Source organism: Ambystoma mexicanum, chromosome 11 (assembly GCF_040938575.1).
Source record: "Ambystoma mexicanum isolate Mex_15411 chromosome 11, UKY_AmexF1_1, whole genome shotgun sequence".
NCBI lineage: Eukaryota > Metazoa > Chordata > Amphibia > Caudata > Ambystomatidae > Ambystoma > Ambystoma mexicanum.
The window spans coordinates 705,779,181-705,796,611 of NC_090934.1; the positions used below are offsets into that span (position 1 = coordinate 705,779,181).

Consider the following 17,431-nt stretch of genomic DNA (forward strand, 5'->3'; position numbering starts at 1 on the left):
TATAGTTATAGTAGATGGTTTGTCAATAGTAGGAGTAGCAGGATCAATGAAAAACGTCGGGACGGGAGCTCAGCCTCAATGCTGCTTCACTCCATGAGCTCCCACTCACAGCACTAGAATCAGTGAGCCCTGCAATCCGGGGACAGCGCGGGCTCCGGCGTTGAGGCGCGCCCCTCCCCCTCCGTCAAGAGCTGCATACGGCAGGAAGAGAGGAGTGGGGACCGCCTGTAATTGAGGCTGGGGGCGAGGAGGGCCCGCACAGGAAAGAGACGGCAGGCGGGGCGGACCTCTTTAATCTTGGAGCAGGGGCCGCCCTGCACCCACCACAAGCACACGCGAAGGAGGTAGGTCGGTGGAGCCTCGGAGCAGGAGGAGGGGCATAGAGAACGGACGAGGCGGGCCCCCGGTGGGCTCCAACACACCCAAATCATATAGAGAACCCCGAGGGGGTGGAATCACGCAAGTTAATCAAGGGACACTATATAAAGTCGGACAACCCTGGCCAACTCGCTGCATAAAGATCACTAGGGAAGACAGTCCATGCATTGAGGGTGGGGGGGGGGGGGGACAGACGCACAAGCTTGGCGGCTCGCCACGAAATCGGATAACCCACCCCAATAACAAAACAGGCAAGGAGGAACTCTGGAGTTGGGAGGACGACCCCCCAACCCCTCGGGAAAAGCACGATCAGGAACTCCCCAGTGTATGCAGGCCTAAAAGATACGAGAAGACGAGTTGAAACCCAAAAGGTCAGGATTTGCAACCTGGGACTCCTAAGGGGATAGGAAAGAACACCTAGCCCCGAGGGAACAAAACAGCAGACAGTTAATTAGTACCCACTGGTCAGCAGGAGGACCGGAAAACTCACGGGACGCCACTCTCGGGCATTGAAATATGTCAAGAGCCAAGGGGAAAAGCAACATCACGCAGCAAACACCACAGTCCACTAAACAAGACGCAAATATCCTACAAATGTGGTCGACGGAAGGAGCGGCACAACATAAAGGAAGATCACAAGAGGACTCCCAAAGAGAGGGCGAAGAGCCCACCCACCACCAACAGCCTCTAACGAGAGAAAATATGCAGACATGGTTTCAGGACCTGCAGGAAAAGTTCATGTCCACGGTGCAGGAACAATTCACAACGATGAAGAATGACATGAAGCAGGCGGTGCAGGATATCAAAATAGACATGGCCAAGCTAGAGGAAAGAACGGATATCGTTGAGAGGACAGTTCAGCAGGTCTAGGAAGAGGCGCTGCAGACTAGTGAAACACAAGAACACCTAGTGTACTTACCCACAACCTGGAAATACAATGTGAAGATCTAGAAAACCGCTCCAGACGGTCCAAAATTCGCATTAAAAATATGGCAGAATCCGTTCTTGATACAGACCTGAAGCAGGCAGTGAAGGAGGTATTTAGAGATGTCCTGGGTGCTCAAGAGATGGAGGAAATTGGAATTGACAGAGTCCATAGGGTAGGACCAAAAAGGACAGGAGCACTGGGAGAAAGACCAAGGGATGTCGTGGTGGCTCTCATCATATCCACAGAAAGAACGATTCTGAGGATGGCAAGAGAAATGAAGCACATCAGAATGAATGGACAAGATATACAACTCTATCAGGGCCTGGCGCTGGTGACCATATAAAAGAGAAGAGCAATGGCCCCTCTTGTCAAAGCCCTGGTTGCGAAACAAATCCGCTATAAGTGGACCTTCCCATTTGGGCTGTTATTCACCTGGGAAGGAAAGCAGAGAAGGGTTACCACGTGGGAAGAAGGCCTCAGCACGATGGGACTACAAGAGGAAGTGGACTCGGAGGAAGGTAATGCAAGGGGAGACCCATCGAGAAAGCCGAGATGCTGAGAAACGGTCAGACCGAGAAGAACAAAAGCAGGAAGGGAAGATCGTAGGAAACACAGATGACGGAATTGTGATGTAAAGGACTAGAATGGACAAATATACATGAGGGCAATTCACGGTACCCGTAGAGGGTGAGCGGAGAGATACAGATCAGCCACACACTACTCATTGATGGCGGTCTGGGAGGGACCCACCATCTTGGAATCGAGCAAGAAAGAACGGTAATGTGGGGTTTAGGATTCCTTACAAATTCTACCCCCGAGGGTAAGATGGGCAGGGAGCGACGGGCGCAACGCCCTAGCGACAATAGGAACCCTCACCCAACTCGGGGGCAAGTTGTTTGGTTCAATGTTTTTGGTTGGGGGGGACAGTTAATGGGGAGGGAGGGATAGCGGCAGGAACCATACCTTCCGGGCAACCAGGGGGACTCGAAAGCTGTGCATGAACACGTAACAAATGGGGAAAGATGTGTATTCTGAGCTATAACATAAGGGGCATGAACCATCCAACGAAAAGGGTTAAGCTGGAGAAGCAGCTTAAAAGGGAGAAGGCAGATGTACTATTGCTTCAAGAAACCCATTTTAGGACAAGGGACAAGCAGAAAACACGCATCAGAGGGTATAAAATATGGGCACAGGCAACCTCAACAGAGAAAAAAGGGGGGGTGCTGATAGCAATACGAGAGGGGAGTGGGGCCAACCTGGTAGAGGCATGTACGGATAAACAAGGGAGATATGCATTTGTTAATGCAGAGTTTGCGGGATATTGCATTACCCTCGCATTGATATATGCACCAAATTTGGGACAAGACGGCTTCCTCAGAGATGCATTGGGGAAACCTGAAAGCTTTGCTAAGGGGGAGGTGATGCTTGGAGGCGATCTCAACATGGCTTGGAATCCTTTACTAGACAGAAGTGCAGGTAACGCCCAGGGCCAGGGTGCACCATCTAAACGCCTCGGACAACAGATGGATCACATGGCCCTTAATGATGTGTGGAGGGAACTGAAAGGGGAACAAAGGGGTTATACATACTTCTTGCACGTTTACAATTCTATGTCAAGAATAATTTCTGGGCCTCAGTGGGCCTGTTGGGAAAGATTCAAGGGATAGAACTGGGATCGATGGCGCTTTCAGACCATGCACCGCTTTGGCTTGATCTAACCCTACCGGGGAAAACAATCAATCTGTGGAGATGGAGAATACCCCTGGATGTAATCCAAGATCCGATTACAGGGGAGACCATAAAAGAAATGATAGACGAATATTTCGCGCAAAACAATACCGGGGAGGTTTCCATGGCTACGATATGGGATGCTTTTAAAGCAGTTATGAAAGGGAAGATCATAGCATTAAAAATCACAAAGGAAAAACAAAGATATATGTGGGAAAAGGAACTGGAAAAGTCTATAACAGAATTACACAAGAAAATCTTGGCCCACCCCACTAAGGCATTAAAAAAACACTGAAACACACTGGGCCAACTGGAGCTGTTGGGCACTAAAAGAGCAGAAAAGAACTTACTCTACCTCAGGCAGAGATATTACATAAAAGTAAATAAGGCGGACATTTCCTCATTTATCTGGAGAAGAAAGACCCAGAGAATCGCTAGGGCTACCCTCACAGCTCCAACCAGGGAGGGGGGGGGGTGGCGCTCCCCCATTTTAAGAAGTATTACCAGGCAGCACAACTAAAGGTCCTGCGGGAATGAATGGGGGAAGATCCACAGAAACAAGATCGTGCAGTGGCAAGGACACCAACAAGGGGCATATGAGAAATGGGAAGAGGCGGGCATAACGAAAATAGGGGAAATGTTTATAGACAATGAAATTAGGTCACATGACTCATGCTACTCAACTGCATCTCGCTCCCGACGAGATAAATACAAATATGAGCAACTTAAACATTGGCTGAAATCCCCGGATATTACCAAAGCGGCAATGAGGGACCTCACGCCTTTTGAGACCTATGTTATCTCCAACACAGGGGCAAAAATGTAGTTATCAACACTATTCATTTATAAACTCACAAGAGGAGGAAATAAAGTGGTCGTACATGATCAGATGGGGCAGAACGCTAGGGGACGAACCTACAAAAACCCTTTGGGAGGACCTATGGAAATTAATCCCCAAGTTGACTCGCTCTGCACAGACTAGAGAAATGTGGACCAAAATAGTAGTTCAGTGGCACTACACTCCAGAAAGATTGCAAACCATGTTCCCCAAAACGTCAAACAAATGCTGGCGAGGATGTGGGATCGTGAGGCACATTTGGTGGGACTGTAAAGGAATAAAACCATTCTGGGAAGAAGTAAAGGGAGAGATGGGAAAGATGTTTCCGAATGTGGCGCTATTGGGAGATGGGGTGTGGCTATGCGGCATGAGAGACCATACTGCAAATAAAATTTAAAAAGCACAGTGGAGAGGCTTCATGGGGCTCCTCATAGCGGCATGGGCAACCATCGCCCAGAATTGGAAAAATAAGGACACCCCACTGACTTTCACATGGTTGCAAAAGGTATGGGCCCAAATAACGAAGGAAAAAGTCACCCACACGATTCAGGGCACGAGAGACATATTCGTAAAGGAATGGGAAGGGGTACTTGAATATCTCCAGTCAGACTTCATGGAACAATGGTGCCCCCACAACATAAAAGTATCGGACATTTTCAATGCATAAAGCCCCCTAAAAATTGGACAAGCGCCCCATGGGGAGGGGGGAGAGAGGAGGGGGGATTACTGTTTATGTTGATGTTTGACATGGAAATCTAATAAAAAAAAGTTAAAAAAAAAAAACTCTACACGTGTCTAATGAAAGAATGGCTACAATCATCTCTAGCAAACGCAAGTGTCCTCGGCCCACCCTGTATGTTGGGAGGCTAGGCTGGAGTGAGGGTCTCCATCAGACACAAATCGAAGGGGGTGTAATGCTACACCCAGTGCCAGTAGTGCCTGCATAGCCGTAACTGTTTATATGCAGTAGAAATGGATGTCTCGCCTGTGGCCTGCATTCTGATCCACTACCACTTTACAATATAATCATAAGTATGCAAGTGAATCTTGGTAGTCAAGGGGAGGAGGTGAAGGGATTGTGAATCTCCAGGAAGTGGAATCACCTTTTGCAATGTCCACCTCAGGATCGTTGCTTGCAACATCCAGTGCCTCTCTACCTCCACAGTACTAGTGTCATCCACCATGTTAAACCCCACAGATAGTTGCTTAGAGCTCCTAGCGTCCGCCACAAGTTTTTGTTTACCCATTGTATACCTTTGATCACTCCTCTGCTGTGGTGTACGCAGGGACATGAAAATGTTGATTCCATCCATTCTTGTATTGCTGCTGGCAAGCGTCTGGAGTTGCTTGTATTTCTGTGCAGCGAGGACCTGGCCTAGCAGTTCGGACTGGGCTGCTACCATTGGCGGCAGTACCTGACTGATTTTCATATGGATAGACCACGCTGACGGGCTAAAAAATGGTTTGGAAGGTTGCCCAGAGCAATGTCAGTGGATCCAATTTATTCAAAACCTTCCACCCATTACTTTTTTGGTTATGGCAAGTGAATGAAATTGCATCAATCTATAACCCTGGGATAGAGCAGCATATAAATATGATGCGTTGTTGAAGTGATTGTCTGCAGAGTTCCTGAATTTCTGGTAACCTGGGTGTAATCAGGAAAAATGGAAAGCCATGTATTGTCCGTCCCAATTCAATTAGATCTGTTTTTATTGTAAGATGGCCTCTTCTGTCAAGGTAGTTTAGGATTTGTGCAACTATCCAAGAAACGCTTCTGGAAGGGACGGCCCCAGAGCTCTCTCACCTTGTCACAGGTGCATGGTTCAATTTGGTGGTGCTCATTCCATTAAGTTAAAGAGCTTGCAGCATTGCTACCGCACCCTCTGGTAAACCACCATCTTGATATCCTATTGGCAGAACCTCCCTTCGGCATCCTCTGTCATACTTTACAATTATTTTGATCATCCTGTGACCCCAGCACCCTTAATGCCATCATTAGAACTACTGTAAATCTGGTCTGAGAGAAATTAACTTGTGTCCTAAATCTTTTATTCCAGCTCTACCTCCTTGATTGCCGCCAAGGTTTCTTGTATTGGCAATGGTTGGGGTCCAGTCTTCTTTGAGAGCTGTGGTGTTGTGTCCAGTGCCATGACTTTGTGTAAGCCTCAATTTCTAGCCTATTCACTCACATTTGCCATCACCCCAACCCGTAGGTACTAATGCCTAAACTGATCCAGTAGTCTAAATGCATGTGAACAGTGTGCCAAAGTCTGAAATGCGCGGAGGAGCCCGGGCACCCCGTGGAGTACGCCAAAACTGCTCCAAATGTGGAGTTAGGTGATGGAACACCCCCTCACATTCAGAGCTGTAGTATACCAGCCTACATCCCCAGTGGGCCATGCAAGGCCGGGGAAGCAAAACACCCCTGAATGGGCCATCTGACATGTACGCTGGGGTACGAACTGTCAAAGGGAATCCACATTTTTGTTGAGGGATATAAAATGGTCATTATTAAACCCTTAGAAATCCGATTTATTCAGGTGAACTACACCACTTCCAATTTTGGCAGACCAGGTACACTGTGCAAATGATTTGACCACAATCACACATGTAAATTAAGTGGGGATGTTGGGATTTGAGCCCAGTCTGCAATTTGGGAAATATAGAATCTTCTTTGCTACAAATATGTTAATATAGCCCAGTTTTAGATGACCTGAAAACAGAAAAGATGTATTTTTATAGAAATATTTTAAGAAAAAGTTGTAACTTGATTCAAGAATAAAGTGAGCCTAAAAACATTCTGAATTTTGCAAATCTCCTTTCAAGACGTAGTAGACACACAACACAGACAACTGTCATAAACTCACCTGCTTGCATTCATTTTTTGACTCCGACCTGCAGCTTGTTATTAAGGATGATGTAAGATGAATAAAAAGGGCATTTTTTTTTTTACATGTGCAGGCATCATGGAAATAACACTGACACATCTGAGAGTGATTTTGACTTTTTTTTTGTATACGGATTTATAATGCTAGAGGAAGTTATCGTATGTTATCACTTCATTTATGTTTTGTGGATACGATCTCCCTCTGCTAACAATTCAGACTTTTACCAATTTAGTTTCAGGCCTGACCAGCTACCTTATCTATCACCATCATCCAGTACTGGCTGCAGATTCTGCTGAAGGTGTTTGATATATAGCAGCATATATCGTCTGCGTATAGCGAAATTGTTAAGGCCAGAATAGAGTTTTAATACCTCCATTTATGGTGTTCTCCAATATAACGGGCCAGAGGCTCTATTGCCATCGCGAATAATATGGACAAAAGAGGGCACCCCTATCTGGTTACTCTATTAAACAATGTAATGCTAGACTGTACCTTATTAGTCAGAACGATCGCCCTAGGCGTACTATAAAGTAAATGTATCCATCTCATGAAATGAATCCCCAACCCAGATCTACGAAGCACTTTGTACATGGAGGGCCATTATACAGAGTCGAAGTCCTTCTCTGCATCTAGAGAAGCTCTAACTGCTGGTACTTGGGCATTGATATGTTCCATCTTCGCAAACGGTTTTGCGTAGAGGCCTGGTATAAACGCTGCATGGTCTGCCAAATCAAGGATAGGGGTGGGGGTGGGCGTGGTATCGGGCAATCTGCAATTATTTGAGCTAATCTTATGGTCTGTATTAATGATTGCAGTTCATAAGAGGAGCATTTGGATGGAGTTTTCCCTGGCTTTAACACTGTAATGACTGCTGTCCTAGTAATCTCGAGGGGCGCACCTATTTCCAGCGAGCGTTCAAACATCTGCAGTAAATATGATAGGTTATTTATAACACGCTTAATATCCAGAGGTTTCTAAGCGCGGACCCGGGGAATTGAGCCGGTGTTGCTCCGTGTCGTCTTGATTCCAAGGCTAGCACGTTGCCCCTGAGCTATCCTCCTGAGATGGAGCAAACTCTTCTGCAAATGTTTTTATAAAATCGTTAGTCAAGCTGCCACTACCAGAGGGCAGTTTACTGATAATTTTCTTAATTTCTTTTACCGTAATGGGGTCATTAAGGAGAGCTTGTTTCATTTACCCAACCCAGAGCTACGCAATCTAGGAATCCCTTTGTCTACTGTTGTGGCCATCAATTTTGCAATATACAGCTTCTGATAATACACAGCAAAGATTCTGTTAATGTCCCCATTGTCTTGTGTTGGGTCATCATCATTATTCTCAATTTCCATAATATCTGTGCGTTCCCTCTCTTTATGTATTGCCCATGCCAGCATCCTACCTGGTTAATCCCCCCCCTTGTATATCCTTGCCCTATGTGGTCCTTGTTTGTTTATTAGTTTGTAATGCGCACCGGACCCTTGGATAACTGGGCACCACAACATACAAGGTTACTTCAAGCTTAGTTACGAAGTGAGGAAAGATGCATACATGCAAGCAATACATATTCAGCAAGTCTAGCTAATGTATATATATATATATATATATATATATATATATATATATATATATATATATATATATATATATATATATATATATATATAGGGATGGACACAAGAGGGAGCAGTGGTTCAGATGATAGCTGGTGCAATGTGCCTTCTATTCTTCATCCCTCACGAAGAGCCAAATCGGTGTATTCCTGTCTACTTGTAAGCGGGGCAGTGCACGACCGGTCACCACCTTGGCCCATGACTTGTTGCAATGTTTTCCAGCCCAATTTGCGAGAATGCCGGTCGTATGAATTTCAGCACGACACGCTCTTTTGCTATACAGATCCCGCGGATGTATCTTAAATGTCTCCCACACTGTTAAAGGCATCAGCAGAGTGCATCTTGTTTGAAGAACTATTTAATTTCCTGTGCAATCTCGCTTTGCAACACCTTATCTCGGGCTATTTCGTTTTTGAAATGTTGTGGCTTATAATGTTAAGCCCACCTAAAGGAGATGATGATTGGGGAGTGATCAGACAAGGTCCTGGAAAGAATTGTACATTCAAACGCACTCTGAAGTGTATGAGGGGTCGACATGACATCTGCGAGGATAAACCATGAACGTACGAGTGGCAGAGAACTATTGTACTGGAGTGTGCTGATCTCGAGACATCTACCAGATTGTTACTTTGAAATCTAGATCCACACCGTGGTGGACTTAAGGGGCAAGTCTGAGGATTTCGCTCTATCCATTTCTACCATCATTGCAAAATTGAAGTCGCCTGCCCAGATTATTTCATAGTCCCCGAATTAATATAGATAACTTTCACAAACCTGAAACACAAGGGAGTTGGTATTCAGGGTGTATGTTAATTAGGACCACTTTATTACCATCAGTGTCTCCTGTTAATAATAGGAATGTGCTCTTCATGCAATTTTGAATTGCAATGAGGTGTGGACATAAGCCACCACACCCCTTGAATGTGCGGAGAATGCAGAGCTATACCGGTTGCCACCCCATCCCTATGCAGGCAGAATTCTCTTCCCCACCCTCGCCAAGATGAGATTCTTGCATCATCAATATGTTGACCTGGCATCTGTTACCATAGTGCGTCCTCGCATCTTTTAGGCCCTGGATGTTCCATTCAGGTATGGTTATTCTAGTGTGCCTCGCTTCTATCGCCATACTGTGGCATTACCATATTACCATGTAGGGTAGATATACTGTGGTAACATCAAAATTCTACCAACCATACGTGGCAGTAATGTATTCAACTGCATGAAGTCAGGAAGCCATTTTAACATTTTGTTACATTGAGACAAAGTTAACACTTTGAACAAAACCATCCAATAAGCTACCCTCAACACCCACGCCAGAAACTAGAACTCGCTGGCCTTCCCCCTCCCACCCAAATTAACATCAAACGTGTAAACTGGCAGTTACTGCTTAGGGGTTTGGAGGTCACGGTCGTATCCTCACAGCAACTCCTGTTGGCTCATTACGGAACCGTATCTACCAATGCAACCAGTTCTGCCCGCAAGCCTCCACTATTCCAGTGGTCCCCAATACTTACTCAGTTATTAGGCAGAAACCTATCGGGCAGAAACCTGAACGTGCTAAGAATATATCTTTCTCAAGTGTTATTAACCAGATCTTTTAGCGTAGCGCCTAGCAGCTTTAGTCAGTGAAAAGGGTTCATTGTCATTGCATCGAATGCCTTTCCATAGGCAAAAAAGCATGAAATGCATTTTTTTCTTTTTTTTTTTAAATGCCCCCCTTTTTACCTCAAAAACCCATTATAATTCAAATAAACACTTTACCATTGAAAAAAAGCATTCAGTGTTTTTTTTGTATGCATTGTTTTTTTCTATGGTAAGGCATTCAATGCTTTGGCATTCGATGCAAAGACTAGAAACCATGAAAAGACATGTTGCCATCATTCATAATCTTCAACTTTGCAGGGTAGAACATGGGGTTTCTGACTTCTGACTGAAATGGTCGTCTATATGCTTGCACCTGCGGGCTGAAGTCAGGAAAGATGTGTACTATCGACAATCCATATTTCAGCTCACCAAGTTCCCTCGCCACTCTAAGGATGGTGTCTGTGTCCCGGTAATTGAATATATGGGCTATGATGGGTCTTTCTGGGGTACACGTGGTGGTCTGGAGCTCGGGGATCTGTAAACTCTCTCCACAATCAGTACCTTGGACAGTGCCAGCGTATGGAGAACCTCCCTTTGCGGGACCCGACCTTAACGGCTGGTGTAGACCAACCGTTAAAGTTGGGACCCGCAAAAGGACCTTGGTGCTAATTACGGTACCGCAATTTGCGGTACTGTAATTAGCTCCTTCCCCATTCCCATTGAGCCCTAAGGAGCAAAAATGGGAAAGGGGAAGGGTCACGCTCAACGAAGGGTTCAATTTTCGCGATGGTCGACTCGGCACGCAGAGAATACAGACATTATTGCAGTGGGAGTGACCCTCTAGGTCATCGACTTTCGCTGTTGAGTGCCAGTTGGAGTTGGGTAACCTCCTACTGCAGCTTAGTCTTCTGTGATGCCAATCGGTTTCTCAGCTTCGCTCGCTCACATAGCTTTTCATCTTGCTGGCAAGCGTGTTGATTTTGTGGCCCATTAAAGGTCGCCAATGTCTGTTTGAAGGTTAAGCGGTCTTGTGGGGCTTCTCAGTGTCCCCCCTGGGCCTTCGACCCTGCTCCGGTATTAATTTCCCATAGGACTCTTCTCCTCCTCCCCCACCCCCAGCGGCCTGTAGGCTTACCCACAGGCCGACAGGCCACTGCTAGCCTCTTAGTTGTGAGGTTCTGGGCATAGGGGTCATAGTGTTGTGCAGTTATCACCCTGCAAGGCCAATCTTGATGTGACTATATAATCGGACATTGGATACAGAGTGCAGCGACTCTCCACCCATGGGGAGCTCCTATGTTCCGGTGGCACACAGACTGGACCAGCCCAGCAGGGTGGAGACCCCACACAGGGAGGCCATGGTAGCCGATGTTGTCTGGTTAATGTTTGTGGAAGGTTGCGTCTGCCCGCCACCCAAGACTCTGGACCATCCAGGCACCCTCCACCAGTCTGCTCTGCTTACCGTACAATCAAAAGGGCACCAGGCCAGGAGCACGGGTGCTTTTACACACCACCACAGTGTGTGCCGCCAGGGCCTTGGCCCAGTAGAGCAGATGCTCTTGGGTTCCATGGGAGGTGTCTGTGCTCCACAGGGTTCAGACCAAGCCCCCTGGTATAATATGGCCAAAGCTGTCTTTCTGCTGACTGCTCTCACACCTTGTGTACGCTGCACCGCTGGTAAGTTTGTCGCGATCCTGCACCGAGCCACTTCGGATGCACTTGCACATCTGGGTGTCAGCGGAGTCCAAGTGCTTGATCACAGCCCCCGGCTGCCAATCAATATCAGGCTGCACGGCTTACCATGGGTGGGTGGGAGAGTCAGAACGCTGCCTATTCGTTTACCTATTGCTGCCAAGCATCCGCAGTGCTCTCAACACAGTAGACTGCTGCTCCCCCTGTCGCTGCTCGGCCTCAGCCAGACGCTGCCATTACCAGCCATGAAGGCAGGATCCAGTGCGCTGTCTCTTCGTGCTAGATCGACCGCTCCCTGAACCCGCCTTGCACCCCTTCTTGAGAATAAATAATTTGTCTATCAACCAGGAAACGTGGCTTCTTGAATCTTCCTTGCTCTCTGCCTTCGAGATTATATATTTTAAAACTTTGTAATACCCTACTACATGAATCCGTGCCTATTCAATGTCCAGCCCAGATGGACCCTGAAGTTCTATATACTCTGGGATTTGTTTTACCTATAGTGGAGCTACTGCTTTATCACTTACTATGGGGCTGTATGTGACGCTATCTACACCAGAAGCTACTATGGAAAGATGGGTATAGCACTCTGTACTGCCCAGTCAATCTAACCAAAAGATGGCGCCCGTGCAAGATACGCTTACTGGCTTTTCAGAACATGTCTGTGACAATTGTAGCGCATTTGGATGGGATAAAATGCATGTTTCCTAGAAGTTATTCTTTGCATGCTTCCTCATTTGAATGCTTGCTTTTGCTTGATAATTCTCGGGTGCTTCTTTAGTGGAAGCGTTGCTGTCTAATGTCCTCTTCAAGACTTTATTTTTTGCTTTTTAATGTATTGGTGTGGTCTTCCAACCTGGCTGACGAACCAAACCGCTGATGATTGTACCTACAACTCACACATTTGGTTAGGCTTCTGAATCCACCAGAAGATGGCAGCAGTCTGGGTGATTGCAATAAGGGACCACGTGCACGTCCTTTTGGGGATACTGAAAGAATAACCTAGCATATTCTCATTTAATGCCTGCTCCTACAAAGGAGGTTGGGCAACAGTTCACGGATAAACTGTACAGTAACATTTTCAAAACTGGAGAACTTTGCAGTTTGGGAAATGTATGGGAGTAGGAATCTTCATTTAAAATATATAACCTTAACTCATCTCTCAAAAGAATGCATGTGTTGTACATGGGACTTGAACAGTGTAATGATACTTTTGGTATGCCAGCTTATTTGCGCTGATTGAGGTGGGAGCACTTCATGAGGAAAGGGGTGTAGAAACGGAATTCGGTCCAGTCTGGGTCTGGGCTGAGCGGCTCTGATATTGCCCGTTGGGTGACTAGTCAGGACTCGATCCTGTTGCACATCTCCTGTAGCAGCATTGCTCTAATCCTTGTGCTTTTACACTTCACCCAGGATGTCTCACTCCTGGTTTAATATTTATGGATAACTTTTGTTCAGAGATCAAAATGCACTAGGTATAGGTTGTTTACTCTGCTTATCCTGGGGTCTACATTGTTGGTTAACAAAGACACCGTTATTCCATCTCGTACCATTTTGACCCCCCACATAAAACCGGGTTGCCCAATTCTTCATGGAACCAGTTCGCACATGTCTGACAGCCTAGTGTTCCATTCTGCAAAAGGCCAATATGTGAACTCGACACTTGGCATTGACAAGTGGTAATTCACTGCTGAAGTGCAAGACCTGGTTCGTGCATGCAGAGCACTTGCTCCAGGGGGTGAGTGACCCAGTAGTTGACACTTTTGCCCAAGCTTTGTGCACTTATCTGCAGGGATTTTTAATTAGTTTGTTGCTTTATTCCTGTATGGGCCTCTGGTGTACAGTACGCCCTCCATATTAATATATCGTGGGTCTGGTCGTGTTATTTGAGGGCGTGTTCTTTCAGTCCAGTTCTTTATGTAACTTGTAGCTGACCATAAGCCTGGGCAGTTCTATAAATCAAGGAGAACACATTTAGAGATGTCTGGGGTTCTGTGCATAATTTGGTTAGAAGCAAATGTTTTTAAGCAAAAAAGTGCAGGATGAGAAACTTACTTCAAACCTTAGTTATTGTGAGGGCTTTGTTCGGTTGTGTAACTCTAATATTGTGTTGGTCATAGGACCAAGGTTGTACATGGACGGCATCTCACTTTACACCATTTCTCCTTGCAGGCCACACTTTTTGCCAGAGAGTAGACGGCAGAGAGTACGACCGCAGTGCGCAAGTTACGACTAATAATGAACTTTGGACTTTGCTGAGAACTATTTATGAAAATACGAGACTTTCATCCAAAGAGAAGAGGCGGCTGCTGGGTCAGTTTTACAAGAGCCACCCAGAGATTTACATTCAGTATTTTGGTGACAAGGCAGCTAGTGTTTATACTTGAGTTCAACTTTGGAAAAAATATGTAAAGTTTGTAAAAAATAAAGTATAGATAATATATTTTGTAACTTTTTGTTTATGCAATAAAACTATTTAAATATATTGGCTTGTTGTAATTTGGTAAATGTTACTGGAGTTTGTAAAGTGCACAGCTGCCATTTAAATGGTCTCATGCCTCGATCTGGCAGGTGAGTGAGTAGGGTTAACAAGAGGGAGGATTGCTAGATCACTTTCCTCTTGTGTGAAATTCAGAAGTACCTGGTTACTGTGTACAGATGTTTCGAATTCCGTTCAAGTCTTCCTAGTCACTCCTTTGGGTGAAGCGAAGGTTACTTGACACTATAACAAGCAACTACCAATTGCAACAAACTTAAAGAACACAGGACCTGCCCCTAGCCCTTTGATGTTATGCATTTTTGGTACTAGAATGGGGTCCATAAGAACCGCACCATTCCCACACCACTTCCACTGGCTGCAGCAGGATCTCCAAACCCTTTCAGTTTCGACAGATGTGCATCCCGATAAATATAAAACATTTTTAATTGATTCCAATGTCCCGGGGAATTGTTGAGTTACACATCTATTTTACATGCATTATAGGTTTTAAATGCTCTTGGGGGAGGACCACACAGCAGGCAGATTGTTGTCAGTAGGGCACTGTTAGGCAGGCTAGCAACCATGCTATGCTACAAGGTTTTGGCAAAATGGACAACATTGAGTCCCCCTGCACCCTTCTTGTCCCTCCAGTACCCCCTCTCAGTAGTGTGCTCAAGTCACACTCCCTGGGAACTGCTTGTGGTCCTTGTGAGTTTACCTTATAGTGCTACCTACATCCATTCCAGAGGGCAACTTTTTGGCCACCTCGGTCCAGATGAATCTGGTAATTGCAGTGGAATAAATAGTCGTTCCTTGGGTGGGGTGGGCAGCAATGCCTGTAGGGTCATGAATAATTTGTGAGCAGGCAGAGTAAATGGGCACTTTATTTGGCTGTTTCAATCAGGGTGCACCCCCAGTTGTGGTCCATATATACGAGTTTACCTTTTAGCACTGCGTACCATCCACCCCAGAGGGCCACCTTTTGGAAATTAGTCCCCTCAGATGATCAGGTGAGTCTGGTTATTGCTGGATCCCCAAGGAGTATTCTCCAGGTCACAAAAGGTGTCTTTGGTAAGTTGGTAGGCCTCTGTTTGGGTGGGCTGATGGGTCCAAATTGGACTTTGGTATGATTCCTGGCATCCCTGAGACCCATCTGCCTTGAACTAATACAGCAATGTACAAATGTGCACTGCCCCATAAGAGACTGAGTCGATCCTCCACTTTGAATTTGTTGCAGCACTGATTTTTGCACTGATTTCTTTGGGAGACCGACTACTCCACTAATCTGTGCTTACATGAGTGAGTTTCACTCTTGCCCCAGCAGCTGATGGTTTGATCTGGGCCTCATTACGAGATTGCTGGTAAGTTTACCGGCGGCTTGCTGCCAATCTTGACTTACCGTTTCCACTGCCTGATAGCCTGGTATTGCTGGGATATTATGGGCGGCGGAGGAACGGTAAGTTCCCATTCCCATGGAGTCTTCCAAGGGATGGAAACCACTGATACACTGGCATCATTAACTGTGCCAGTGCGTCAGTGAATTATCTGCCGGTAGGGGCCTGAACTACAGGCAGACTACACACTTGTTCCTGGGTGTCGTGATCTAATCTGAAGTATGCCCTTGTGAAGTGAATACACACTTGTTACGCTATTGACTAAAGTATGCAGAGTTGAAATGTAGCCATTTAAATCGAGGCATCTTTGTAGTAAATTCAAAACACAGGTACATGTTTTTTCCCGGATGAACAAATGAAGTGGAAAATGACCACAAATGTTTAGTTATTGGAAGGTGGCTTTGGTTTACGAGGTAAACAAGCTAGTACACCAATGCAGGTATTAAATCAGTTTGTCACAATGCCAGCCATGTCACTTATCTAAAATCGCTTTGTCTCGATATATACCCATGCCACACGCCAGGCCAACACACAATTCTGATAATTGCAACCAACTTTCCAGAATCTGTCCTACATGGAAGGATAACATTTATCAGTTTCTGCATTGACTTTCCTCTTTATCCATTAACGTGGGATATGCGCAATCTTTGGGGCATTTATGAGCTTCGTTTATAGCCTTGTTGAAATGAACAAATCCAAGTTAAATATCCCCAAAAAGCTTCTGAAGCCCAATTATAGAACATTAAAATATTCGAATTTGCCAAAATTCATGCATTTGCTTATAAAGCAAAGATCTTGGGCAATTTAAAATACATCCTCCCGTGCCTCTTTCATCCTAATCTCTCTTCAAAGACTTGATTTGGTGGAGTTTGGTTGCAGTAGAGGTGGCATGAGGAGAGGAATGGAAACTGTTCTGTAGTCGTAGCAAAGGAGATGTGTGGAACAATTACATCTAACATTGGAGAAACCAAGTTGGTCTGGGTTGAATTTGCACTTCCAGCATCTGTGGTTGAGATTAGCCTTACACAGCTAGTTCCATAGCATGTTTGTCATGGTTCTGTTAAATTGATAGTTTTTCAGTTTAAACACTTGTTTTTGCTGCTTTTCCACTGAAGGCTGATCTTGGGGTGCAGAGGGGCGTGATTGGTAACCTACGTCCAGGCCCTTTTCCTCCAACATGTTCTCTGTCCTGCAAGGGACACTAACAGACTTTAGACCACGAAAAAGGCTAATTTAATTTAATACGATCAGAGTGCTTGCAGAGGGATTGTTGTGACGAAATGATTATTGCTCTGCAGGAGTACATGGATGAGACATGGCTAAACACCCCGCTCAGCCACACACTACTAAACCAGCAGTGATCCCAATCCGAAAGGTGTACCAGGCACTGCCTGACAAGAATACCTGCTTCGCCTCTTGTGGTAGCACAGGCTAGCTCTTCAGGGGTGTTGAGTGGATACAGTGCAATACAATAGCATACATAAAAATGCCCAGCTGAGGTTCTTGAAAGATGGAAACTATCAATGCACACCACAAATTAAAAACATGAAGGACCCACCACTGTAAATGAAACCAAGGATGCAGACTTTGAGAATAAAGGACACTCTTGGTTGCTAAGCAGGGGTGTTTGGGCAACAGTTGAGCAGCAATATTAATGTTCAAGGGTGTCTTTTAAGCCCCCCTTCTTTGTCTTTTAAGTCTGAACAGTCCTTTTAAGGAGGACCAATAGACCAGACCTCTTCAAATAAGTATCTTTGAGTTCGCAACAGTATAGAGCTATGTTTCTGGGTGCTTTACTGCTGGCAAACTGGTGTCTAGACAGTCAATTTGCGCTGACCAAGTGGCAAGTCTGCTTTGAGACTGAGGGGTGTGGGGGCTCTGATGGCTTCCAGCGGTTGGAGTCTGCTTTAAA

General features: G+C 45.6%; 1 protein-coding gene across 1 annotated transcript in view; it reads left to right on the top strand.

Moving 5' to 3' along the window:
- DEPDC7 (DEP domain containing 7) overlaps positions 1 to 14,131 on the top strand; it is a 594,836-nt gene extending 580,705 nt beyond the window's left edge. Inside the window, exon 9 of the mRNA XM_069623575.1 lies at positions 13,819 to 14,131. Within this exon, the coding sequence (XP_069479676.1) occupies positions 13,819 to 14,033 (215 nt within the window). The 3' untranslated portion in view covers positions 14,034 to 14,131. The remainder of the gene's footprint in view (positions 1 to 13,818) is intronic.
- The last annotated feature ends 3,300 nt before the right edge of the window (positions 14,132 to 17,431 follow it).